Raw genomic sequence first — 27,917 nt, 5'->3', positions numbered from 1 at the left:
TTCCATCAGGAAAATGTCCATGGTCTTTTATGCTTTATCCACATATATACCAATGATTTGCAGAACAAAAAATGTATGGTTAGTATAAAAAAACTTTGAGACCATTTCAAAAGCTTATAGGAGAGCATTATGGAGAAATGTACGTGTTATGTTTAATCTGTAATCATAGTAAAAGCCATATGGGTCACATAAATGGATTCTCTAGATTTCAAGCCTTTAGGATCTTTTAAAACTAAAAGCCTGGAATGTGTGGTAAGTGGAGTGAGTCTCAAACAGTGTGGGAACCAACTGAGAAAACAAAGAGGCAAAGACCAGACAGAAGGAAGACCGTAATATGCTCCTAGTGTAACAGTTTCTAATAAGCAATAAAAAAAAAATTTAAATATATATATATATATACATATATATATATATATACACACATATATACACACACACATTTTTTTTTTTTTAAAACTAAGTACCTCAACTCCTGTTTTAAGATCATTCCACCCCTGGTGGCAAAAAGACCAACTTCTCTACCACTGGAGGAAAGCAAAGAGAAAGAAATGTACCTTCTCTTTGGGATTCTGACAGCCAAGTAAATGTCAAACTACAGTGACTCCGCTTTTAATCAACTACAATGAAAGAACTGTTTAAGGCACTGCTCTTAGAAGCCAAGTACCTCAGCCAAGTTCGGAAAGAAGCCAAATAAGTTATTTTTAATTTAACAAAATTAAAAAGAAAAGGTTCTGTTAACACAAAACCTTCCTTCACCCCCACGCCACCATTCTCTCCATGCTGTTTCCCAATTCCCATTTCTACTCCAAAGCTCGGTGCTAAATCTAATGGACGCTTAAATGAGATTCCCATAGTTTATGATGGACTTTAACTTCTCCCTTTGTGTATTCAGACATATCTGGCTGGTTACGTTCTTGCCCACATTTTAATTTACATGCAAGATTCTTAGTCAGGAGAACGGGGACTGCTCAGTCTTTGGCATGGAAAGCTATAATTGCAATACTCTGATTTTAGTTGTAAGAGAGCAGATCGAATCCAGAGTTCTTCTACCAAAAGCCTTACCAAGTCATTAATATGCACGTTTCTGGAATACACTTCCAAACCACTAAATTATTTTCAGTCTACTCTGATTTTAGTTTAAAATTAACAGAAAAGAACTATTTAAATAAACTGGTTCCTAAACGTCAAGGTTCATTAAGGCTTTAATTCCACAAATAAACAAACAAACAAACTAACTAAACAAGGACTCTGCAGGATAAAAGGGAATATTTCATGGTATCTGAGTAGCCTTTTAATAAAGCTACTCATAACTGAAACTGTCTACTGCCTTCAAGTTCAATGCTAAATCAGTTTCCTCACTTACAAAATGAAAGGCTCGGACCAGATCAATTTTAATTCTAAAGCCATATTTAATTGACTTAACACAATTTTCTAACCCAAGGGTATTTTAGCAAAATCTACAATAGCAGAAGAAAAAAAAAAAATCTACACTAGCAGCCTTCTAAAGGTTAGAGAGAAGGAAACACTATTCTCCCATGTCTGGAAAGACTGACAGAGCATGGCCCACATGTAGACTTTTCTCATCTTACACCAGGTATATAAAGATATATTTTTCTAGATCCTCTTCCAAGAGACACTGTGCCCTAAGTATGGACTTTTTTTGATATGGTTAAGAGAATGACAAAGAAATGTCATAATTGGCAAACATATGGGAAAGGATTTATTTGGGGGTCAGTGGGTGTGGTTTCACTATGAAAACTGTTTATGAAACATGAGACAACACATGCTTAAGGAATACTGTACTCTGTCACCAGGACATAAATATTGGAAACAATGCACCAGAATTAGGATTACGATGCATTAAAATACATACATACATACATATGTATGTATGTATGTATATATAGATAGGGCATTTATAAAATGTAACTTCAACCTCAATAGTTCATATTTAGATTTTAAATGGAAGGGAAATCTATTGCAAGGTATATAAGGAGCTTATGTTTTAATTCTTAAATTGGATGCTTGCTATTCCAAGAGGATTCCAAGTTTTAAAATTGGAAAAAGTGGATTTTAAACCACATGACACCTTCGGTAAAGCTAATGAGTATCTGGGTGGTTGAATACAGCTTTTTGTTTAGAACACTTTGGTAGCTATGTAGCCAGCAACTTATGAAAAACAATTCTGGAACTTTTGGCCGCAATATGAATTTTACTATTAGTTTCTTAAAACCCAAAAAGTTTGTTGAAATACATGATTTCAACATTTTATAGTCCCTCCTATGGCCACGTGTGGATCTTGAGGACAGCCTTCTCAAAAGCTCCAATGTATTAACAATTACGGTCTTATAAAGTATGTACCATCCCTAGAGGCAGTCCAGTCAAGTAAAAAATATTTCCCCGCATATGGGGGCAAAATTCAAAAATGAAAAACACCCTTCAGACAAATTTCTGTAGGACCGTCTCAAGAACCCACTGTGATAACACATACAGGACATTCATAGAGTAATTTCTACTGGGACCAAAGAAGTGAAAAACTTGTTATACTAGAGGGCTGATTTGAAAACGATGTTACCTTGTCCTCCTAACACCTTCTCTTGCAAAACTACACATTATTTCTAAATAAAGTGTCATGAGGAGGAGGCATTAATCCTTGAGATGCCTCAGCAATGGGAATTTTGCCTTTCAAGAGGGCTTTTGCCATTACATCCTATGCTTTATTTCAAAATATTACATTACAAAAATCAAATGCTAGATGAAATCAGAACAATGAAACAAACCTACAAAATTACTTGGTAAAGAGTAATCTAAAGGGTATCGGCATAACCATTCCAAACTTTAACAAATTAGGTTGTAGGTATGACAGGAATATTAAACAATTCTTACAAGGAAATTTTTGGTACTATGCAACCAAGTAACTACATTACATAATTACAAACAATGTATTCTTTTTAGATTCTCTTCCATAAAAGAGAAAGTAAACTGAATGCTATATGCATGTAAGAGAACAATGTTGTGTAACAAAAGTCAGTAGCATCAGGAGTAAAAAAATAGATTTGCCTTTAAATGCAACTTATAGATTGCTTCTAACATAAAAGTTAACATAAAAGTTAAACTTCTTATGTTAAAAAATGAAGTTTAAATAACATGTTAAGCCTTTATAGACATGATATTATTTGTTTAAAAAAATACATCAAATCCTATTACAGCAAATGCCATCTTACTGAAATTTTTGTCCATGGAATATCGATAAAGAAAAATCAACCACAATAAAATTTTTAAGTAAAAAGAAGGTACAGAGCAAGATTTTTTTTTTTTAATTTTTTTTTTTCAACGTTTATTTATTTTTGGGACAGAGAGAGACAGAGCATGAACGGGGGAGGGGCAGAGAGAGAGGGAGACACAGAATCGGAAACAGGCTCCAGGCTCTGAGCCATCAGCCCAGAGCCCGACGCGGGGCTCGAACTCACGGACCGCGAGATCGTGACCTGGCTGAAGTCGGACGCTTAACCGACTGCGCCACCCAGGCGCCCCAAGATTTTTTTTTTTAAAGGAAGGAATGATTGGTCTGCCTATCAACTGATCAATCAATGGACGGATCCGTCCGTCCATCTGTTTATATTTATGAATGCATAGAGTCTCTTTGGAAGAGTAAACAAGAAAATGGTAGCTGACTACCTCTGGGGAAGGGAGCTCGGAGACTGAGAGCTGGAGATGGAAGGGAGTCATTTTATATACATACATACATAACGTATACATAAAAAGTATACCTTTTTGCACTGTTTCAATTTTTCACTATGTACCATCATATACTACCCATTCAACAATTTAAATGGAAAATGGTCCAGGTATTGAATCTATTCACTTCAATGATATCTGAAGCAGCCGAACTGTTGCCCAGATAACATCTATGGAATAAATCAGTGAAATGGTACCGACTTCTTTTGTCAGGTTCGCGTTCGTGTGCACTGCATCTCCTGAACTGGTGGCACATCAAACAGCTACCCCACCAGTGAACGCATAATCCAAAGGGAGACGTGACTGACCACAGATGTGCCTAGGTTTCTTGAAGCGCAGGAAACGGGCAGGCCAAATGGCACAGAAAACTCAACGCACTTCTAAGGTGCGTTTCTATAACCCAAAGCATACCAGAAAAACGTTAACTCAAGTAGAAATAGAAGACTGATGGCTTGCAGCATGGGGACTAATCCAGGGAGGAAGAGATTCAAAGAGACAGAAAGGTTTTTAAGTCTGGTTTGTTATCTGAAGACTGAAACAGGTGAGAAAAATATCTGTCGCCAGATTTGTAGTTTCTAAGCTTTTACATTTTAGTACTGTACTATTTCAGGGCCATGGACCTCGGGCGTTATCAATCTAACAAGAAAACAATGGTGAGCATCAATTATTTACCTATGTTAAAGCAAAAGCAGTATGAAAGGCAGTTTGCAAAAAACTGAGGAAAGGTTCCAGATTTAGATTGTGTAATAGTACATTCTGGGTGGCCTTTTTTTTTTTTTTTTTTATTTTGCTGAGGGGGAGGCTGGAGGTGATAGTTTCAGGGAGGGAAGAGATGGGAAACTTTGGGGGGAGAAGAGAAGTGGAAAAATGAAGGAAAGGAAAAGAAAGAGAAAGGAAATGAAACCTTTGTCTCCTAAGGCAGAAGACACCTTTTAATTAGGCTTAAAAAAAAAAAAAAATCACTTCTTTGTAGAGGTTCAGAAACCCTTAACCAAAAGAAAGTATTAATGAAATGAATTTTACATCCTTTTCTTCATGGTGAGTACAGAAAAATGAAGAAAAGAGACATCTACATCTTAGACACAGAAGTGCCTATTTAATTTGTAAGAAATAAATCTGAGGGACCAGGAATGTCTTCCTGGAACTGAAATCAGGTTGGACTATATAGCTCTATAAAAACCTATGTGTGGTCTTGAAATTTTCCCCAAAGGTTTTCCTTGCCTGATCTCCCTGAAGTACAGCAGTGTGACTGAAAACACTCAATAACCTACTCTCTACTTAATGGAGACTGTCCTTTGGATACAAGAGACATAACGAAAAACAGAGCTTTGAAAATACTGCCTTTAGTCACTCACTGTTTATACGAGGCAGGGGCCAAACTACATTTGGAAACTTCTAAATTATTATAGAATTCAGTGAGCTAAAAGGATTTCTTTTTCTGTATTTCTTACAAAAAAGTCCAAGGCTCAACAGTTTTAATTTAGCTGAGACATCTCTAATTAATTCTTTGGCCTACAAAAGGCAGACAGTGCTTTCTAGAAAAGAGAATTCAAGTTCCCAAACTTTTCAAATGAAAAGATGGGCATATCTTTCAGCAAGAAGTCTGGTGCTTGGCTACCTGGGTTACTTTAAGTGCAAATTCCCAAGTCCCACCTCCAGAGATTATGAATTAGTAGTAGCGGGAGCCCAGAAAATAGACATTTCAGACACATGCCCAGGGATTCGAACACAGATGGCCCACTGGACAGAATTTGAAAAACACCGCTCTCCATTGCTAAGAACGATCCTAATCACATACTGAACTAGCAAGGAAGAAAAACAGCAACAAGAAGCAATTTGTAGAATTTCAGACATTATAATTCCACAATTTTTTCTATTGCTTTAATGAAGGGTGCTCTCATGACTGTTGTGTAAAAGTGGGTGATGGCTCCCAGATACATGGTGCATCTCTTATACAAATGGGAATATCCCCTGAATTAAATGTTTACTGTAACTGTAACTGAGACCAATGTTTTCCAGACGTGTTCAAGATACTCAGCAAGGCTATGCATAGCTCCATCTTCACCTTCATTACGAGGGGAAGACAAACCAACCACCAGTGCTCACGTAGCATTTAAAAAACCGCTTTCTCTCCCTTCATAAACAATTCACCAGTTCAGAGAAGCAGAGTATAGCAAGACGGAAGAGTTAATTTCCACAGACACTTTGGATGGCAGAGCAACAAATGGCAGACACTGTCAAGCAGTCTCTCGAGTTGAAAGAATTCCTGTGTCTAGGCCAACTTCAGGCGCCGTATCAAACGTGTTCAGTGATTCCAGGCCAGTGAGGAAAGGGAAGCAAGAAGCTAGCAGAAGGAAAAGGGGAAGGAGCGCTGCCTCCATGATGTTCTAGGTGGCAACTAAACTGCTGTCCCTTTAAGTGGGAGGGCAACAGACGGAAGTCAAGAAAGGTGTGACGCAGTTAAGGAAATGAACAGCCCTGCTTGTGGGAAGCAAAATGGCTTCCAGATTTTGTTCCTGGTAGGTCCTGCAGCGCACATTAAGGTTTTCAAATATTTAATCTTTTGTTTTTGCTGTATCACTGAGTAAATGAAATGGATGTAGGCCTATTTGAAACTGCATGACACAAGGATTAAATCTGGGTAATAGGGACAGAAAGGCCCATTCTAGTAATTACTCCAGTCTGTAACTCCTTCAAAGACTTTAAGTGAAAATCAACTTTCCAGTTATTTTCCCAACACAGAATTATTCCCACAGCATTTAATGTAAGAATAAGAAATACTTTTCTACAACTGAACCCATAAACTAATTTCCTTCAAAACCGTACAGAGCATGGCTTTAGAATTTCCTTGTTTTTTTTTTTTTTTTTAAAGCAAGTACAAGCATGAACAAAATGTTTCCTACTGTTCAAGACTCAGCTATTCTTTTTTTCCTGAGATGGCACTGAGTCCAAGCTCCTGAAAAACAGGATTTTTGCTTAGGAAAAAAAGGAACACTTCTCTTGTTAAGATAATTAAAAAAAAAAAAAAAACAAAACACCAAAAAACATTCTACCTGAGTAAATAGAAATATAAACACTTGAAACACATGAGAGAAACAGATGATTTCTTCTTACCTTGCCACCACTTTCAGGTTTAAGGTCATTCTGTTAAAAAAGGAAAACAAATAATATTTTAAGACATATCCAAAGGCCTATCTCACTATATACTTGTCTCTAACCTTAGAACATGAAGACTACATTCTGGTAGTAGAGAATTCTCTGAGGGACGTCAAGGTCTGTGGAAGGGTATTTGCCCCCACACTCCCAACTATGAACCTACCAGGGTGCCTTGTTCGAATGTTCATAGTTACCACCTTTTGCAAGAAGTTGCCAAGAACAATCAAACCATTATTTTAGAAAGAGATGTTAATGATATTACAAAAATCAATCAAAAAAACAAAAAATCCAAAACAGTTCTCTTAACTTTTTAGATACTACATGTGTTGTTTTACATATAAGAAGCTGTATCTTAGCGCAGTAGGCCAAAAGATTTGGGGGAATATGTAGCCTGACAGCTGGGTTGAATTTCCATTTTATTAATTCATCCCTCTCCTTGTGTTTTGTGGCTAGTCAGCAGCTTCTTCTCCCAGTTCAGTTAGTTCTTACCGGATGCACATCACCGATATAGTACTGCTTGAGCATTTCTCTGGCATCAGAGGAGTGGCCTACGTCCTCAAAGCTTTCACTTGCATCTGCACCAGCTTGTTCCATTAGGACCTCTTCTCCCCCAGGATGCTACAAGGAAAAGATATTTGCTGAATAGAGTGCCCTCTGAAAAGCAAGCTAATAGAAGTTACTTTCCCCTCTTCCGCTCTTTTCTCTTTTCTTCCCTTAATGGGAGTAATGGGACAAATTGACATTGAATGCCACCTGATAGGATGCAATGGGAAAAACGAAACATGACTTCTGTGATATTTATACCAAAAGTATCTAAAATTGGTAGAATTGTGAGGAAACCTAGGACAGTAGCAAAGTGAGAGTCCACAAAAGGAGTGGCCTGTCTTCACCCAAAATAACAAGGTCACAAAAGCTAAGGAAAGACCAAAGAACAGTTCTGGTTTGAAGGAGGCTGGCAAGATAGGACAACTAGGAACAACATGTGCTCCTGGCTGGATTCTTTCTGCCAACATTATCAACACGGCTGCAGAAACTCGAATGGACACTCTGGTCAAAGTACGGAATTCTTTAGTCTCCCTCTGTCTCTTCTCCCTTGCTCACACACTCGCTCTCTCGAATAAACAATTTTTTAAAATTAAAATTAAAAATTTTTTAAATTGCCAAAATAAATAAATAATAAGTTAAATAAGTGGTACCAAAATAACTGCCTCTGTACCAAGGAGGTACTTCCAAGCGATACAACCCTGGACAAGTTACTAAGAAATTGAGATGTCTTTGTTTCCTTGTTTATATATATATATATATATATATATATATATATATATTTTTTTTTTTTTTTTTTTTAACGTTTATTTATTTTTGAGACAGAGAGAGACAGAGCATGAACGGGGGAGGGGCAGAGAGAGAGGGAGATACAGAATCGGAAACAGGCTCCAGGCTCTGAGCCATCAGCCCAGAGCCCGACGCGGGGCCCGAACTCACGGACCGCGAGATCGCGACCTGGCTGAAGTCGGACGCTCAACCGACTGCGCCACCCAGGCGCCCCTGTTTCCTTGTTTATAAAATGGAGATAATATGAGCAGGTATCTTAATTATTATTGTATCAAATCAGATTAGGATATGAAATACTTTGTACTCAGAGAAAGGTACAGTTTGTATAAGACGCTACCATCTGTGACTCTAAAAAACAGATACATACACGTGTACATACACATAAAATCTCTCTGAAAACAGGGGCACCGGACTGGCTTAGTCTTAGAAAGTGCAACTCTTGATCTCAGGGTGGTGCGCTGGAGCCTGTGGTAGGTGTAGAGACTATTTCAAAACAAAGAAATCTTGGGATGCCTGGGTGGCTCAGTCAGTTAGGGGTCCGACTTCGGCTCAGGTCATGATCTCACGGTCCGTGAATTCGAGCCCCGCGTCGGGCTCTGTGCTGACAGCTCGGAGCCTGGAGCCTGTTTCAGGTTCTGTGTCTCCCTCTCTCTCTGGCCCTCCCCCGTGCTCTGTCTCTCTCTGTCTCAAAAATAAATAAAGATTAAAAAAAAAAAAAAAAAAGAAAAGAAATTAAAAAAAAAAAATCTCTCTGAAAACAATGAAAAGAACCTGGGAGCCAGGAGATGAGGTGGAAGGAAGACTTCACTGTACACCTTTTGGAAATTCTTTTACCAAATTAAGTACTATCTGTCAAGAAAATATTTTAAAATTACATTTAACACAGTCCCTGCCTTAAACGTTCAATAAACATTTACTTACAATGAGCAAATTTAGAATTTACATTTATGACATGTCTAAATTTGTATTTTGTAAATATCAAGTAATGTTTTTAAGTAGTTACTTTTTATAACAACCTTTTAAGCAGGAGTATTATCATCCTTATTTTAAACATGAATTCAACTAAGTATAATCTCCCAAAGTCACTTGCCTATGAGCTCCCTGAGGACAAGGATAACTTCTATTTTTGTCTCATAAAAGATCTCCGTCCAGTGAGTGGGTCCCCCATGCCAGTACATACGCAAGCTGTTTTAAAGCAAGACTGAGAAAGACACCACTCACCTGTCATTACAACTGAACGCTCTCAGCTGTAGTAAGCCATTAGCTTTGGAATTGTGCCCCAATGTGCCCTATATACCTCAACTATGTTAAGACGGTCTTTCCCTATGACACATCCCAACTATTATGTTGCCTTTCGGAGCAAAAGGATGACAAAATTTCTTAGCAGCTTGAGATATTTCAGGAAGTGGTTGAGTTTATGAATTCCTGCACAGCTTTCTGCACAGCTCTTTCTAGAGCGACAAAGTCTTCACTTTCACCAATCTCTCATCACTTATAAATAAATAAGAAAAAGTGCCACACTTAAATATGTATATATAATACATATCCATTGTTTCTCCTGTATATTCTTTTTTTTTATTTTCATTTTAATTTTTTAAATGTTATTTATTTTTGAGATAATGCAAGAGACAGAGTGCAAGCAGCGGAGGGGCAGACAGAGGAAGACACCGAATCTGAAGTGGGCTCCAGGCTCTGAGCTGTAGACCCAGAGCTGGACGCGGGACTCAAACTCACGAACCGTGAGATCATGACCTGAGCTGAAGTCAGAAGCTTAACTGACTGAACCACTCAGGTGCCCCTCTCCTGTATATTCGATCATTTTAATCACTACACTACAATTTTTAGTGAGTACTTATTTGATACAGTAGGCAGTGATAAAGATAAATTCATCCAGTATATACTGTCTTATAACCTTTCTTTCATGGAGGCAAGGAAGGTTGGAGAGGTAAAAACAAACAAACAAACAAACAAACAAACAAAAAACAACCCTAGGTTTAGTGCCTCTCACTCCAATATGTGGTCTTAATACACATGGTTTAGAGCAAGCAAAAGATTTCAAGGAACCTTTGTTACTGTTTTAGAACTCTAAAAACTTCAGATAATATTTAAAATCAAATGGCAGGCCAGCCGGAGGCAGTGCACTAGGCCTGGGGTCACAGCACAACCCAGGCAAGTCCTGGGCCAAGGTAACGTGCAGGTTCGGGGTCTGGCCTGCAACCCCAACCAGACTGGCTCTCAATAAAGATGGCAGGAGAGACACCCAGCTGGCTCAGTTGGTAGAGTATGAGACTCTTGATCTCTGAGTTCAAGCCCCATGTTGGGTGTGGAGATTACTTAAAAATAGTATCTTATGGTATCTTAAAAACAAACAAACCAACCAAAAGATGGCGGGCACCACGGCTCTGGATGGCTCTGGGTGGTCCTACCCATGTTCATCATCACCCTCCCTGTGGCCATGATCCACCACTATGTGTCCATCCAGCCCCAAAGTGACAAGAAGCTCACCCAGAAGAGTTCAAGCCCTCCATCGGGCTCTGTGCTGACAGCTAGGAGCCTGGGGCCTGCTTCAGATTGTGCATCGCCCTCTCTCTCCACCCATCCCTCACTAGTACTCTGTCTCATTCTCTCTCAAAAATAAATAAAAACATTAAAAAATTGTTTTTAAAAATGAGAGGGGCACCTGGGTGACTCAGTTGGTTAAGCATCCAACTTCAGCTCAGATCATGATCTCACAGTTTGTGAGATCAAGCCCCACATCAGGCTCTGTGCTGACAGCCTGGAGCCTGTTTCGGATTCTGTGTATCCCTCTCTCTCTGCCCATCTCTCACTAGTACTCTGTCTTTCTCTAAAAAAAAAAAAAAAAAAAAAAATTAAAAAAATTTTCTTAATAAAAGAATAAAAACAAAAAAAAGAAGCTCACTGAGGACCAAGTATTTGACAGCTGAAGTCCTAATTCAAAGCATAATCCTCAGAGATGAAAATTATATTCCCAAACAGTCCTTCTGACATGAAAATACTACTTTTAACCACCCAGAGTAAGGATTTTTCAAAAAAAACTAATGGGAAAATAGTACTACCTTCTCCTACGAATGATCCCACTATGCTCACAAACATGGTCAAAGGGAATTTAACAAATGTTCTCCCAATGATTCTTAGTGATGAATGGATAAACATGACAGACATGCTTAGGCTTTGTTACAACCAAAGACCTATTTCCACTGACCTTGTGTTTTTTTGTTGTTTTTTTGTTTTTTTTTTTTTTGAGAGAGAGATAAAGCGTGAGCAGGGGACGGGGAGAGAGAGAGGGAGACACAGAATCCAAAGCAGGCTCCAGGTTCTGAGTTGTCAGCACAAAGCCTGATGCAGGGCTCAAACTCATGAACTGTGAGATCATGACCTGAGGTGAAGTTGGACGCTTAACCAACTGAACCACCCAGGCTCCCTGTCCACTGATCCTGTTTTAAGCCTATGCTACAGTAAAGAACTGAACTACTCACATTATCTGCATCCTGGTGAATTCCACATCCTGGTGCTTCTACTAAGCATTTGGGTTTTAGAGCATTTACTCTCTCCTTCTGGGCCAAGATAATGCCAATGACCAATCAAAAATAATACAGGCACAAATAAGTAACAATAATAAACTGATTACGTGTTACCGCTAATAATAAAAAAAAGAAGAAGGAGAAGGAGAAAGAGAAGAAGAAGAATGCAGGCACAAATGACTAAAGCAGCCACGGCCATGCCCACAGACAGCAACAGAGCTTTCAAAGCAAAGTGGAAAGTTTTGGAGCTAATGGGTCACCAGTGGGCACTAGATGATGTCAAAGAGGAGCTCATGGCCAAAGATCTCCACTTTGAAGGCATGTTCAAAAAAGAATTGTACATCTGTATTTATTGAAGCAGGATTAGCTCTGTTGTGAACACACATTGTAGCCCTTAACCTTGTAAACTGAGCTGGGGCCTCTCAGAATAAAAAGGAGAACACAATGAGCTAGTGGACGTGCAGCAAGGATCATTCTTGTCTGAGCCAGGTTCCCCTTTATGTTTGAAACTAGAGGAAATGACTGTATTCTGGGTGACTTACAGTGAAAGAATTATTTTTAAGATGTTTAAAAAATTCCTTCTGGTGATAACAGAAAGGAAAGGCAGAGAAAGGAGAAATCCAAGCTAGTGATAATATACAAAAAACTTAGCAAAAATTCAATCTTTGGAAGAAACATTGCCAATTATAATAATTATCACGTACAATCAGCCTGATATATAAACCACAGTAAACTCCTGTTTCCTTGGGATCCAAATATCCTGAATTTTTACATCTAATTTATGCACTAGTATTTTAATAACTTCCTTCACAAACATAATCATTTTCATTAATGAAAATTTAGAAACTATTCATGAACAAAACAAGTATCTCTATATTGTTCACCGTGAGCCTCCAGAATCACATAAGGAGCAAATGTATTAAAACTTTATCCAAACAAATTCTTTTTCAGAGTGAATATTCAGGGCAGGGACGTACTTAACAAACCTCCTATGTCTCTTCATACTGTCCAGGGAAAATTGGTGACCCTGGGGTACTGATGGATTCTCAAATGCCTTTAGGAATGATCATCTATAGGTTAAATAATGGGATATTCTTCATGTGGAGTTCAGAATAGATCAAATCAACTGAAAAAAAATCAATGTCTGGTAAGTCAACTGAACTTAAGACCCAGTTATCTGGCTAAGAGTTTACATATCATCATAAGAAGGTAGAGAGGGTAAATGTTGGCAGATACAAAGAGAAAGGATGTCCAGGAATAACTGCCTGGATTAAATGTCCTAGGAAAGTGGCAAGGTGCCATTTCTGTATCAACAGGTAAATGTAATTTGCATGTTGAGTACTGTAATCAAAAGTGAATTATTTTTGACTCTATAAATTAAACCACTTTGTTTTCTCTTTAAAAGACAAATCAGGGGCTCCTGGGTGGCTCAGTCCATTAAGCATCTGACTTTGGCTCAGGTCATGTTCTCACAGTCCATGAGTTCGAGTCCTGCATCGGGTTCTGTGCTGACAACTCAGAGCCTGGAGTCTGCTTCACATTCTGTGTCCCCCCTCCCCCCCTCCCCGCCCACCCGCCGACCCCTGTCCCCAACTCAGACACTGTCCCTCTCTCTCTCTCAAAAATAAATAAATATTAAAAAAAATTAAAAGACAAATCAGTTTTATAGAAGTAAAACAGGGGAGGTCAGAATAAAATCTGTGGATCCAATTAATGTCAATATGCTAGTTGTGATACTGTACTACAGTTTTACAAAATGTTACCATTGGAGAAAATGGGTAAAAGGTATAGGGATCTATCTTTTTTAATGTTTATTTATCTTTGAGAGAGAGAGAGAGAGACAGAGACAGAGACAGAGAGCATGCACAAGTAGGGGAGGAGCAGAGAGAGAGAGACAGGATTTGAAGTAGGCTCTGTGCTGAGAGCGCAGAGCCCGATATGGGGCTTGAACCCATAGACCATGAGATCACGACCTGAGCCGAAGTTGGATGCTTAACTGACTGAGCCACCCAGGTGCCCCTATTATTTTTTATAAGTACATATGAATCTATAATTATTTCAAAAATATTTTCTATTAAAAAATCAAGTTGAATTCCCTAATTATACACCCAAAAGAAATGTGTATACATACATGAACTCATACACACACACACAAATGATCACAGCTGCATTATTTGTTATGACCCTGAACCTGAAAACCCAATGCCCATAAGCACAGTATGAATAAATTAAGGTATAATTCTACAGTAGAATCCTAATCAGCAATGAAAAAGAACAAACCACTGCAATATTCACAACATGAAAGAATACAGACAGGGAATAAAAGACACCAAACATAAAACAATATAAACTGTGACACTCTCATTTGTAGGAAGCTCAGAAACAGAACAAATCTATAATCTTAAAGTCAACAGAACATGTACCTCTGGGGATGATGAAGAAAACAGTGATTAGGAAGCACAAGGAGAGGTTCTAGCATGCTATACAGTTCTAGATGGTGGTTATCCAAATATGTTCACTTACTAGAGTGACACCATATGGCTAAAACTTAGGAATACACAACTAGTGGGAAAATAAGCTCCAAAATATCATATACACAACTACCCTTGCATATATAGTCAAATGATCTTCAATAAGCGATGCAATACCACTCACAATAGGGAAGGGGCACTCTCTTCAACAAATAATGCTGGGAAAACTGGATATCCACATAAAAAGAATGAAAATGGACTCTTATCTTACATCATGGACAAAAATTAATTCAGATGGACTAAAGACCTAAACAAAAGACCCAAAACTATAAAACTCCTAGAAGAAAATATAGAGGAAAAGCTTTAGGACATTGATTTGATAATGCTTTCTTGGATATGACATCAAAAGCATAGGCAACAAAAGCAAAAATTGACAAATGGGACTACATCAAATTTAAAAACTTTTATGCACTGAAGAACATGATCACCAAAGTGAAAAACCAACGTAATGACTGGGAGAAAAGATATGTAAATCACAAGGGTTAATATCCAGAATATATAAAGAACTCCTAAAATTCAACAAAAACATCAAATAACCTGATTATAAAACAAGCAATGGACTTAAGTAGACATTTATCTGAAGATAATCTCCAGATGGCCAGCAAGTATATGAAAAGATGATGAATATGGGTAGTCACTGGGGAAATGCAAATTAAAACCACAATAAGATCCCACCTCACACCCACTAGGCTATTATAAAAACACACAAACAGGGGCGCCTGGGTGGCTCAGTCGGTTAAGCGGCCGACTTCGGCTCAGGTCATGATCTCACGGTCCGTGAGTTCGAGCCCCGCGTCGGGTTCTGTGCTGACAGCTCAGAGCCTGGAGCCTGTTTCAGATTCTGTGTCTCCCTCTCTCTCTGCCCCTCCCCCGTTCATGCTCTGTCTCTCTCTGTCCCAAAAATAAATAAATGTTAAAAAAAAAAAAATTAAAAAAAAAACACACACACACAAACAAAACAACCACCACCACCATTGGGTGAAACCCAGAAAACCCAGAAAATAACAAATGCTGACAAGGATGTGGAGATATAGGAATACTTGTGGATTCTCAGGAAAGTAAAATGCTGCAACCACCAGCAATATCCATCTCCGGAATTCTTTACATCTTGTAAAACAAAAACTCTATGCACATTAACAATCTTTGTTTGATTTAAAAGGTCTCTTTCATCTGATATTAATATGTAGCCACCTCTCTCTTTTGGTTAGTATTTTCATGGAGTATCTTTTTCCATCCTCTCACTTTCAACCTATTCGTGTCTGGATCTAAAGTGAGTCTCCTGTAAGTAGGTAAGTAAGTAAATAAATAAATAAATAAGTAAATAAATAATAAAGTGAGTCTCCTATAGACAGCATATTGTTGCATCTTGTATTTTTATCCATTCTGCCAATCCTTGTCTTTTGATTTAAAAACTTAATCCATTTACATTTAAAGTGATTACTGATGGGGCACCTGGGTGGCTCAGTCGGTTAAGTGTCCGACTTCAGCTCAGGTCACGATCTCGTGGTCCTTGAGTTTGAGCCCCGCGTCGGGCTCTGGGCTGATGGCTCAGAGCGTGGAGCCTGCTTCCGATTCTGTGTCTCCCTCTCTCTCTGTCCCTCCCCCATTCATGCTCTGCCTCTCTCTGTCTCAAAAATAAACGTTAAAAAAAATTTTTTTTTTAAAAATTACTGATGAGGAGGGACTTAACTCTCTCAAAATTAAAAACTTTCATACATCAAAGACATTATCAATATAGTGAAATGACAAGCTATGGAATGGGAGAAAATATTTGCAAATCAAATATCTAACAAAGGATTAATGTCCAGAATATAGAAAGAAATCCAACTTAAAAGCAAAAAGACAAACAATTCAATTAAAAATGGGCAGAGTCTGATTAGGTTTTTCTTCAAAGATACAGAGGACCAGTAAGTACATGAAAAGACGCTCAACATCATTAGTCTTTAGGGAAATGCAAATCAGACCACAATGAGATACCACTTTGCACCTGGCTAGAATGGCTGTAATAGAAAAAAATAGTAAGTGCTGAAGACAATATGGAGAAACTAGAACTTTCTGGTTCTACTGCTGATGGAAATGTAAAATGCTGCTGTGGAAAACGGTTTGGAGTTTCCATAAAAAGCACAGAATTCACATATGACTGAGCAACTCCACTCCTGGTATATAACCATATGCACTGAAAACAAGGACTCAGATACTTGTATGTCAATGTTCACTGCAATATTGTTCACAAATAGCCAAAAGATGGAAACAATCCAAGTGTCCATGGATGAATGGTTGAATGGACAAACAAAATGTGGTATATACATATAAGGGAGTATTATTCGGCCTTAAAAGGAAGGAAATTCTGATATATGCTACAACACTGATGAACCTTTAAGATATTATACTAACTGGGGGCGCCTGGGTGGCTCAGTCGGTTGAGCGGCCGACTTCGGCTCAGGTCATGATCTCGCGGTCCGTGAGTTCGAGCCCCGCATCGGGCTCTGTGCTGACAGCTCAGAGCCTGGAGCCTGTTTCAGATTCTGTGTCTCCCTCTCTCTGACCCTCCCCCATTCATGCTCTGTCTCTCTCTGTCTCAAAAATAAATAAACATTAAAAAAAAAAAAAAAAAGATATTATACTAACTGAAACAAGCCAGATACAAAAGGGCAGATATAGAATTATTCAATTTATATGTGCTGCCTAGAAGAGTCAAATTCATAGAGACAGAAAACACAACAGTGATTACCAGGGGCAATGGAGTTATTGTTTAATGGGTAAAGTTTGAGATCAGGCCGATGAAAAAGTTCTGAAAATAAGTAGCGGTGATAATCATCTAACAGTGTGAATGTACTTAATGTCACTGAAGTGTACAGTTAAATATGGTTAAAATAATCAGTTTTATGTTATGTAGATTTTACCACAAGAAAAATTTTAAAAACCAACATTATGTTAAGTGGAAAGGATCCAGACACCAAAGGACAAATATTGTATGATTCTATTTATGTAAAGTACCTAGAATTAAGCAATTCCAGAGAGACAAAGCACATTAAAAGTTATCAGAGGAAGAGTGAAGAGGTGGTAGTTATTGCCTAATGGTTACAGGGTTCTGCTTGGGGTGATGAAAAGTTTTAGAAACCGATATCGGCGTTAGTTGCACAACACTGTGAATGAAATTAATGCCACTGAATCATACAATGAAAATGGTTAAATGGCAAATGTTATGTGTTATATATTTTGGCACAATAAAAAAATAATAAGGCTACGTTTACATACCTATAATTAATATTAGCCAAAAATTTACTTTCATCTGAATCACAGCAAAACAAAACAAGTGAAACCAAGAGTTCCAGCGTTAACTTGAATAATCTAGATTGGTGGCCTACACTATTGAAATCTATTGGGCAATCATAAGTTTCTCCCTATTTTTATTCAGTGTAGCTAATGTAAGGCAGTACATATTTCCCATTTTTTCCAGGACCTGCTTTACTTTTGAATCTCATATGAATTTACAAAAAATTATTTTGACTTGGATAACCTTTGTAGTTTTCACACTAATGGATCTTGTCCCAGCTTTTATTATGTAAGCAATTACACTGGTTACAAATAAAATGTTTTAAATATACTACACAGCAATGAAGATCACAAACTTTCAAAAGGGATGAAACAATGACTGGGATCCATTCATTTCTCTCTCAATCCAGCAATAATCAAGTGAAATACTTCAAAGATACAAAGGAAATTTTGTGAAGTCCTCTGGTGAAGGATTTTAGTCAGTTCATTTGTCCAAAGAATCCTCCTTAAGTTCATTTCCTATGTATTACTGAAAAGAGGACAGAAAATTTATGTTGTAATACACGAAAGAGAGAGAACAAATTACTAACAGAAAATGCACTTCTAGGGCACCTGGGTGGCTCAGTCAGTTAAGTGTCCGACCTTTGGTTTCAGCTCAGGTCATTATCTCACGTTTTCATGGGTTCAAGCCCTGCGCTGGGCTCTGTGCTGACAGTGCAGAGCCTGGATGGTATTCTCTCACTCTCTCCCTCTCTCTCTGCCCCTCCCCTACTCATGCTGTCTCTGTCTCTCTCTCTCTCTCAAAGTAAATAAACTTAAAAAAAATTTTTTTTTAATGTTTATTTTTTTGAAAGAGAGAGAGTGCAAGAGGGGGAGGGGCAGAGAGAGAGAGGGAGACACAGAATCTGAAGCAGGCTCCAGGATCTGAGTTGTCAGCACAGAGCCCGACGCGGGGCTTGAAACCATGAACCATGAGATCATGACCTGAGCTGAAGTTGGACACTCAACCGACTGAGCCACCCAGGCGCCCCAATAAACTTTTAAAAAATAAAAAAGTAAAGAAAATGCACTTCCGGATTACTAATTCTATGCAAAGGATGGAAGACAGATGGTAGAAAAGAAGAGAACGGGAATAATGACAGTAATGGAATAAAAATCATGATGGGAAGAAATTACACAAATTCTCTGGGAGTGGAAATCCCTTAATGATGTCATAAAAATGTAACAATAGGGATATGCTAAGGACCACCTGACCAGAAGCATTAAGATTTCAGAAGCTGCAAAATTAGGCCAGGTGATGAGAAGAAGGACCTCTAGCCAAAAGATCAAAATAAGATGTGGAGGCTGAGATTTTGGAGAGGACAATAACCACTTTCTGAACAACAGTCTAACATTGCAGAGAAACAGGATAGACCTGAAAGGGGGAAATGGTGTGGGTCCACAGCATTTGGATTAGAAAGAACCTAGTAAGGCAGAGGTGCCATCCAGGAGAGACTAACTTGATGGTTGCCAGAAAGGGTGTAACCCCGGCAGTCACCACTACCCAGGGTCCAAATTTCAGGTCTGCAGATCCAAACATAACTTATCCACACTAGAATAAATCTCACTGCTACAGATTCTCAAAATTCCTTAGGTATCTTCATAATATTCATTTATTACGATTGCAATTATTTATTTGATGTCTTTGTTCATCTGTTAGACCATAATCTCCATAAGAAAAAGAACCATGGTGGGGCGCCTGGGTGGCTCATTCGGTTCAGCATCTGACTTCAGCTCAGGTCATGATCTCACGGTTTGTGAGTTCGAGCCCCATGTCCCCGTGTCGGGCTCCGTGCTGACAGCTCAGGGCCTGGAGGCTGCTTCGGACTCTGTGTCTCCCTCTCTCTCTGCTCCTCCCCTGCTCACACTCTGTCTCTCTCTCAAAAATAAATAAAAATTAAAAACATTTTTTTAATAAAAAAAAAAAGAAAAGGGGCCATGGTTGTCTTTTTCATGGCTGTATTCTGGAACATTGGATGCCTGGAACACAGTGAGATCTAGAGAGCCCTCACTCTGTCCTCCTTCCCTCCCATTTCCCCTCTCCCCCTCTCTTCCTCTCGGGCATGTATGCCACACCCATGCCCACAGGCAAACAAATAAATGAAAGTCCATTTGTTCATCCAGGGCATCTCACCTGGACAGTGCTAGAGATTAAATTCTGCCTCATTTGATTTCTAGTTTTCCCTAGGACTAACCACTTGAAACTACTCAAGGAAAGAAAAGTATTCTTCCTATAGATTTGTTCATTTCGTAAGTTAGAGGACAACCAAATTGTACTTTCTTTTAACCAATTCTGGTAAGAATTGGTATTAGTCAGGCTCTGAAGCTTTCAGGGATATCCTCAGTACCCTGCTATCAAACCAAGCCTGCATTCTCAGTCTTTAAGGCAAGATTACTCTCTACCTTGTGTGACAATTACTTGTGCACAGATCTCATTCTCCCTTACAAGTCCAAGACATCATTTTTTTTAAGTTTATCTATTTTGAGAGAGAGACACCGAGAGAGAGAGAGAGAGAGAGAGAGAGAGACAGAGTGAGAGAAAAAACCCAAGCAGGCTCCGCCCATCACTGCGAAGCCCGTTGTCATGGGGCTCAAACCCACAAACTATGAGATCATGACCTGAGCCAAAATCAAGAGTCAGATGTTCAACCGACCGAATCAACCAGGTGCCCCCAGGTCCAAGACATCTAATTCACCTTTACATCTTCAGAGCATCTGCCACTTAGCACCCAAAAGATGCTGCAAGGAACAAATACATTTTATTATTTTTTTAAATAAGTTTACTATTAAGAAAAATAACCTCAATCAACCAACCAATGGTCCTTAACATTCAGCTCTTTATACCAGGCACCGTAAGTCTTCATATGCATTATCTGTATTAATTGTCCTAACTCTGTGGAGTAGGTACTGTTATCTCTATCTTACAGATGGGAAAGGGCCTTTGCAGAGCTATTTGCCCACAGTTACACAACTATTAGTTAAAGCACAAAACTGAACCAGACACTTGGCCCCCAAAGCCAGCATCCAGACATTACAATTATATTTCATATACACAAAGAACAAAATTTCCTTTAAAAAAACAAAAAACAAAAAAGTACTGTTACGAAAATGAAAAGGCAAAATACAGATGGGGAGAAAAAAGTCATGATACGTATAAGGTTAACCCTTACACGATGTGGGGGTTGGGGTGCTGTCAAACCCCGTCCCCCACACAGCTGAAAATCTGTATATAATTTTGGACTCTCCAAATACTTAACTACTAATAGCCTACTGTTCACCAGAAGCTTTACCAATAAGATAGTCAATTAACACATAATCTGTATGTTATATGTATTATACACTGTGTTCTTACAATAACATAAACTAGAGAAAAGAAAGTGTATTAAGAAGATCATGGGGTGCCTGGCTGGCTCAGTCAGTAGAGCTTGTGACTCTTGATCTCAGGGTCATGAGTTCAAGACCCACACTGGGCATGCAGCCTACTTCAAAAAAAAAAAAAAAAAAAAAAAAAAAGATCATAAGAGAAATTACTATATATAAAAAAAAAAAAAACCAACCATGTGTAAATGGACCCATGCAATTCAAATCCGTTATTCAAAGGTCAACTGTATCTGAAAGGACTTGCATCCAGAATGTATGAAGAATGTTTTTAAGTCAATAAGAAAACAATCCAATTACAAATGGGCAAGATTGAACAGACACCTTACAAAAACCCATACAAATGGCCAATCACACCATGATGACACTCAACATCATTAGTCATCAAGGAAATGTAAGTTAAAACCACAAATTCTATACTAGCACACACCCATTAGAATGGTTAAAGTAAAATGACAAATACCATGTGTCAATGAGGGTGTGGAGACACTGGAAAATTCATACATTGCTGGTGGGAATATAAAGTGATATAGACAGTTTGAGAAAAGGCCTGACGTTGCTTAAAAAGTTAAAAAAAAAAAAAAAAAAAAAAAAAAGTATGACCCAGCAATCTCACTTTTTATTTAACTAAGAGGAAAGAAAATACGTGTCCACACAAAGCCTGGTACATGAACTCTCCAGCAGTTTTATTCACAATAGCCAAAAAATGGAAACAACCCAAATTTCAATCAACAGGTGAACAGATAAATTTCAGTACAATCATACAATGAAATGAACACATAAAATTAAAATAAGATAAAAAGCAATAAATAGGAACTGCTGATACAGAAGAAAAACACAGATATGTGAAGCCAAAGACACTAGACACAAAAAAGTGATACCACTGTTCTAGAATGTTAGAAATCAAATCAATGGTTGTACAAGAACAGAGTGACAGATACATTCTATATACTGTGATGGTGACTTCACAGGTGAGACATTTGTCAAAACTCACTGAACTCTACATATAAAATCTGTACATTTTTTATAATGGTTATTCATTCTTGAGAGAGAGGGAGAGAGGGAGAGGGAGAGAGGGAGAGAGAGAGAGAGAGGATGAGCAGGGAGGGGCAGAGGGAGAGAAGGACACAGAATCCAAAACAGGCTCCCAGCTCTGAGCTGTCAGCACAGAGCCCGATGCGGGGCTTGAACTCACAAGCCGTGAGATCATGACCTGAACCAAAGTTGGATGCTTAAACGACTGAGCCACCCAGAAGCCCCTATATTCTGTAATTTTATTCTATGTACATTCGATCTCCTTCCCTTAGGAGAGGGGAAAAAAAAAACCTAGAAAAATATTAATAACCCAAATGTTTATCAATAGGAGACTGCTTAAACAAATTCTAATCCATACAACAAATTCTATAAATAGGGAAGTATTCCAGGAAGGGATATGTAAAGATTCTGAAGATTTACACTTAAGTGAGAAAGGCAAAGCACAGATCAATGAGGATGTTATGTTAGCTTTGGGGTAAAAAGAGTGGGAGTGACCACATTTACTTTTGCTTGTATATGCAAAACAAAACTCTGGAAGGATACACAAACAACGGTAGTTAAATTTAAGAGGCAGTAGAACTGGGCAGATGGAAAGAAGGCTTTTTTCACAGTGTACCTGTATACCCTATTTAAAAAAAAAAATTACCTGGGCACCAGAAAAAGGTACCTGCTCTAAACTTCCCTTTATCACATTCCCAATCATTCCAAATTAGATCTAAAATGTGAAAGAAGGTAGCATAAAACAGACCTAATTCCATACTCAGCAGCCTGAGGCAAATCCTGATGTAATAGGCATACACAGATCAGGGGTGTCCCGGGTGGCTCATTCGGTTGAGCGTCTGACTTCAGTTCAGGTCATGATCTCACGGTTCGTGGGTTTGAGCTCTGTGTTGGGCTCTGTGCTGACAGCTCAGAGCCTGGAGCCTCCTTCAGATTCTGTGTCTCCTCTCTCTGCCCCTCCCCAACTCACTCTGTCTCTCAAAAATAAATAAATGTAAAAAAAAAACCCACACACAAAAAACCCCAGATCAATTAATAGATACTATAATTTTGTTAAGGAATACTAAGATTGGGGCATCCAGCTGGCTCCATTGGAGCATGCGTCTCAAACTATAATTCTATTTCCCTATTTATTTGTACATATTTGTATATATTGGTATATGCACACAAGATGTAGAACAATTCAAACAAATTCTTGGAATTGAAAGTTTTACTTTCTTCCATTCTGTGTTGCTTTTCCCTCCAACCTTTTCTTGACTTCTTGGCCAAAATCATCTACTTGAAAAATAAAGTGCTTTCTTGTTGGGATGAGCACTGGGTGTTGTAATATAAGCCAGTTTGACAATAAATTATAGTAAAAGAAAAAGAAAAAGAAAGTGCTTTAATGTCACCCCCATCTTAAAAGGCTTCAGTGGTTTTCCAATACATTTAGGATCAAATTCTACCTACCCTGCCTGGCCCGGCTCCCACCCACCTCTCTGGCCGTTCTTGCCCTTCATTCACTACCCCAATGGCCACAACTGCTTTGGGTCCCACTGATGGACCAAACTCTCACTTGCCTCTGCAAATACTGTGGGAATGCTCTTTTCTCTAGTCTTCCCAACTAGTTCCTTCTCCTCAGCTCAGTTACCTCACAGAAGTTACCTCACAGAAGCTTTCCAGAAAGCTCTTTTTAAAGTACATCTCCCCACCACCCCCAATTTTCTTTCTCAACTCCTATTTGGTTTCCTTCAAAGAAAGCACCATCATTGAACGTTTGTCTCCTTTTGTTTTGTCTCCCGTGGAAGAGGAGCTTCAAGAGGACAGAACCATGTTTACTTTTATATGCCACCAGGACCTAGTACCACAGCACCTGACAGTCAGCACCTACACTGTGGAACGAGTAAAATGCTATCCCATCTGTAGGCAAGTCCTAAGGTAGTATTCCCACTCATGACCATGGTCACTAAAAAATACATACAAAACCTCAAAATATCACAATGTATTATTTTAAGTTATTCTTTTCAGTAATGGTTATTTATACATAAGACAATGGCGCCCAAACTTTTCTTACCTGTGATACACGGTACGAAAATTAGAATACTGACTGAAGCCAAGGCTCACAAAGTCATACTGACCCTTGCGAAGGGAGTTGTACTTTGTTATTTTCTAGCCCAAGTCATAAGACAGTATAACCATTTTTCTGTGACTTTTCTATACTACTAAACAGCGCAAAGACAAAGATGTGTACTACTGCAAGGTTCTGGGTTTTCATTAATGATTTCAATAAGTCAAACCCATACCACTAATTCAAAAAAGCAAAATTAATGTTAGGGGAAGGATAATTCAATTACATTACCAATTCTAAATCATCACATTCAAACTCCAGAATAACATTATAAACATATTCATTTAAAAAAAAAAAAAAAAAAAAGCAACCTACAGACACAGGATATTCAGATTAGGGACCTCTTTCTAAGAAGAAGCCCCGAAGTATTTCAATTATAAGAAGGATGAGAGCTGATACAGGTCCTCCCACCTCATCTAATAGCAATCCTATTCTTCCAGACCTGCAGGCCAAAAACTCGGGTGCCATCTTTGACTTCTCTCACTCCTCAAATCCATTGCATCATCAAATCCTATTGGCTCTACCATCAAAATACATCCCAAATCTGATACTTCTCACCATCCCCCATTGCCACCAGCCTGGTGCAAGCTACCACCCCTTGCCCAAATTACTACAATAGCCTCCTTCCTAACTGGACTCCTCAATGTGGCTTTTGCCCTCCTCCAGTCTCTTCTAAACATTGCAGAGGGATACTGTTAAACCATGAAGTCACATCATGTCACTCCTCTGCTCCAGTTTGAGTTCCTCTCCTAAAAGTCAAAATCTTTCATGAAGCCTACAGAGCTGTACTTGATCTGCCCTCACCTGATCATGCAGACCTCATCTACTACTCTCCAGCCACTACAGCCTCCCCTCACTTGTCCTCCCAACACTAGACATACTCCCACCTCAAGGCCTTTGAACTTGCTCCCTCTGCCACTCCCACTCTTCCTGTAGATATCCACATGGCTAGCTCCCTTAAACTTCCTTCTGGCCTTTACTCTAGTCATTCTCTTAATAAAACCAACTCTGGCCATCATACCTAAAATTTCAACCCCTCACCCTCACACCTTCATTCCATATACATCCACAGTCCTCTTCTCTGCTTTATTTTTCTTCTTAGAACCTACCACTACCTAACACAGCATACATTGTATTTACTCTGCTTATTGTCCACTCCCCATCGACTAATCTGCATGAGGGCATAAATAGGGAATATCCACTGCTGTCTCCTCAGCACCTACAACAGTATCTGGCACATAACAGACACCTGATAAATATTTGAATGAGAAAATAAATGAATGAACAGGCTTGGAATGAGCAAGATAATAGGAACAGAGAAGACAGGTCAGGTAAGTAAGAAGAGTTAATTGCAGGTAAAGATCTGTGGCTCAAACTTCACCTGTGATGTTTCTGGCTCCATCAACGTGTGGGAACCCGGTCAGCAGCCACTACTCAAGGTTGAACTAATGTTCAATCTTGAACTAACATCCACTACAAGCACTGAATGCTTCTTCAAGTTCATTATGTATTCTAAGTCAATCAAGAAGAAATTTGGGAGAGGAGCACTTGGCTGGCTCAGTCAGAGGAGCACACGACTCTTGGTCTTGGGGTGGTGCATTTGAGCCCCATGCTGGGTGTGGAGATTACATACATAATACATAAATGAGAAATTTGGGGGAAATGAAACCACAAATGAAAAACATCACCTACCGTTATGAATTATGCTTTAACACGCTACCACCCACAACTGAAACTTACAATGAGGCATATGCCTAAGGACCTAAGGCCAGAATTTTGAAGTAATGCTATGTAGACAAGAGAAATCAAGGGATCTATCTAAACCAGATTCTGCCACTAATCAAATGTATGACTAAAATCTCTGTGAACCTGTTTCCCACCCTGTTAACGTAAAGATCACTACATCCAAGTCACTCTCAACTAGTCATCCAAGGATGAAGTAATGGGAAAGTACTTTTAAAGTACTGTTTTAAAAGCATAAAAGGCCATACCCCATACAAATACAAGTTACTAAATTCTAAGATGTTAACTTACTGGCCATTAAGAAGATTTATTAAAAACAACGTCCTTTTGGGAAACTTCACATTTCAAAACTTTTTATAGATTTATAAATCAGGATGTAGGGGCATCTGGGTGGCTCAGTTAGTTAAGCAACTGACTGTGGCTCATGTCATGCTCTCACAGTTTGTGGGTTTGAGCCCCACAGCAGGCTCTGTACTGTCAGCTCAGAGCCTGGAGTCTGCTTTGGATTCTGTGTCCCCCCCCCCCAACCCCTCCCCTGCTTGCACTGTCTCTCTCCCACTCTCTCAAATATAAATAAACATTAAAAAAAATTTAAATAAATAATCAGGATGTAGTGACTTCTCCCCTAGGCTCCAAATTAAGAAAATATATATTTTACTAGCATATTTGCTTCACAAAAACAACTAACAGAAATGAAGTTTTTCTCAGTTACAACAAGGTTATACTGCACAAGAATTTCCAAGGAATTAACCGCAAGATTATTAATCTATTACTCAACATGATACACATCAAAAAAATATATATGTTAATATGTATATATATAAATACCTCAAAGTGTCAAGGATTGGGGTGGGAGCAATGACTGCCAAGGAGCAAGAGAGAACTTTTTAGGATGATGGAAATGCTCTGTCTTAATTGGGATTTTGATCACATGGGTGAATGCATTTGTCAAAACTCATCAAACTGTACATTTTAAATGGGCACATATTGTATGTCAATTACACCTCAATAAAGTTAGTTTAGATACATTAAAAGTCTATCCTATTCCCTTAAACTAAAAAAAAAAAAAAAAAATCACTCAGTTGCACCATGGTCTCAAGAACTTGCATAATGAGATCTACTGCAACAGGTTTGAAGATTTAACACAGAGGATGTCAATGGCCAAAAAAGTCAGCTCATGACCTTCCGGCCTCAGGGTTAACTCAAATTAGAAAAAAATAAAAGCAGCATAATCAGGGGGTAAAAATGTCAGTTTCTTATAAAAACCAAAAATGCTATTACTTAGGAAGACACAGCGGAAATAGCACAGGTTTGGAGCCCTTCAAACCTAGGTTAGAATGGTTATAGGCTGTTAAGCGTGTGACCTTGAGAGCCCTCAGTCTGGAGGCTCAGTTTCCCTTTCTGTAAAATGGGAATAATGACGGTTTAAGAGTTTGTCCTAGGGCACAGTTAAGTGCTCAGTGTATGATATGCAATTCATGATACTAATGAAGACCGGAATTTAGCGCTGGCATGCAGATCTAAGACCCCTCGGTTTTCGTCTAGGGGAATCGTGGCCACTTATCGCCCTCCGCCAGGCTTAATTTCCCCCCTATACATATCCACCCTGCTGCTTCTCTAGTCCAGACCGCCCCTCTCCCGTGCAGTTCCCAGGGCCTGCGCCCCACCTCCCGGGCCCCCACCTCGTTAAGGAAACGGGTGATATCGTAGACTCGCCCGTGGATCACCAGCCATATCTCCTTCATGGAGTTGTGCTTCGCCACCTCCTCCAATCGATAATAGGTGACGGAGGTCTCGACCCCTTGCCCTTTCCCATCGTTGCCGCTTGCTTCCACAGTCGCCATTGGGCCTGAGACACCTCTTCTCCACCACTAACCCGGTTTCCAAAGCTAACTTCCTCGAGGCGGGCCTTGAGCTCAGCTCTCCCCGGCTTCCGTAACCAGGGCCGTCGGTGGGCTCCTGGCAACAGCCAATCATGCTCCCGGATAGTTCCTGGTTCGTTTTCTTTTCACCAATGAAACAACGGATTCAGTTTCAAGT

At 39.0% G+C, this 27,917-nt stretch overlaps 1 protein-coding gene across 1 annotated transcript in view; it reads right to left on the bottom strand.

The window, feature by feature from the left end:
* Positions 1 to 27,826, bottom strand: part of LOC123579376 (cytochrome b5 type B) — a 37,758-nt gene extending 9,932 nt beyond the window's left edge. Inside the window, exons 1-3 of the mRNA XM_045443328.1 lie at positions 27,560 to 27,826; positions 7,384 to 7,512; positions 6,853 to 6,882 (exon numbers count right to left, since the gene is read on the bottom strand). Coding sequence (XP_045299284.1) covers positions 6,853 to 6,882; positions 7,384 to 7,512; positions 27,560 to 27,721 — 321 coding nt within the window. The 5' untranslated portion in view covers positions 27,722 to 27,826. The remainder of the gene's footprint in view (positions 1 to 6,852; positions 6,883 to 7,383; positions 7,513 to 27,559) is intronic.
* Positions 27,827 to 27,917: the final 91 nt, after the last annotated feature.

Source organism: Leopardus geoffroyi, chromosome E2 (assembly GCF_018350155.1).
Source record: "Leopardus geoffroyi isolate Oge1 chromosome E2, O.geoffroyi_Oge1_pat1.0, whole genome shotgun sequence".
NCBI lineage: Eukaryota > Metazoa > Chordata > Mammalia > Carnivora > Felidae > Leopardus > Leopardus geoffroyi.
This window is presented reverse-complemented; position numbering and strand designations above follow the sequence as displayed.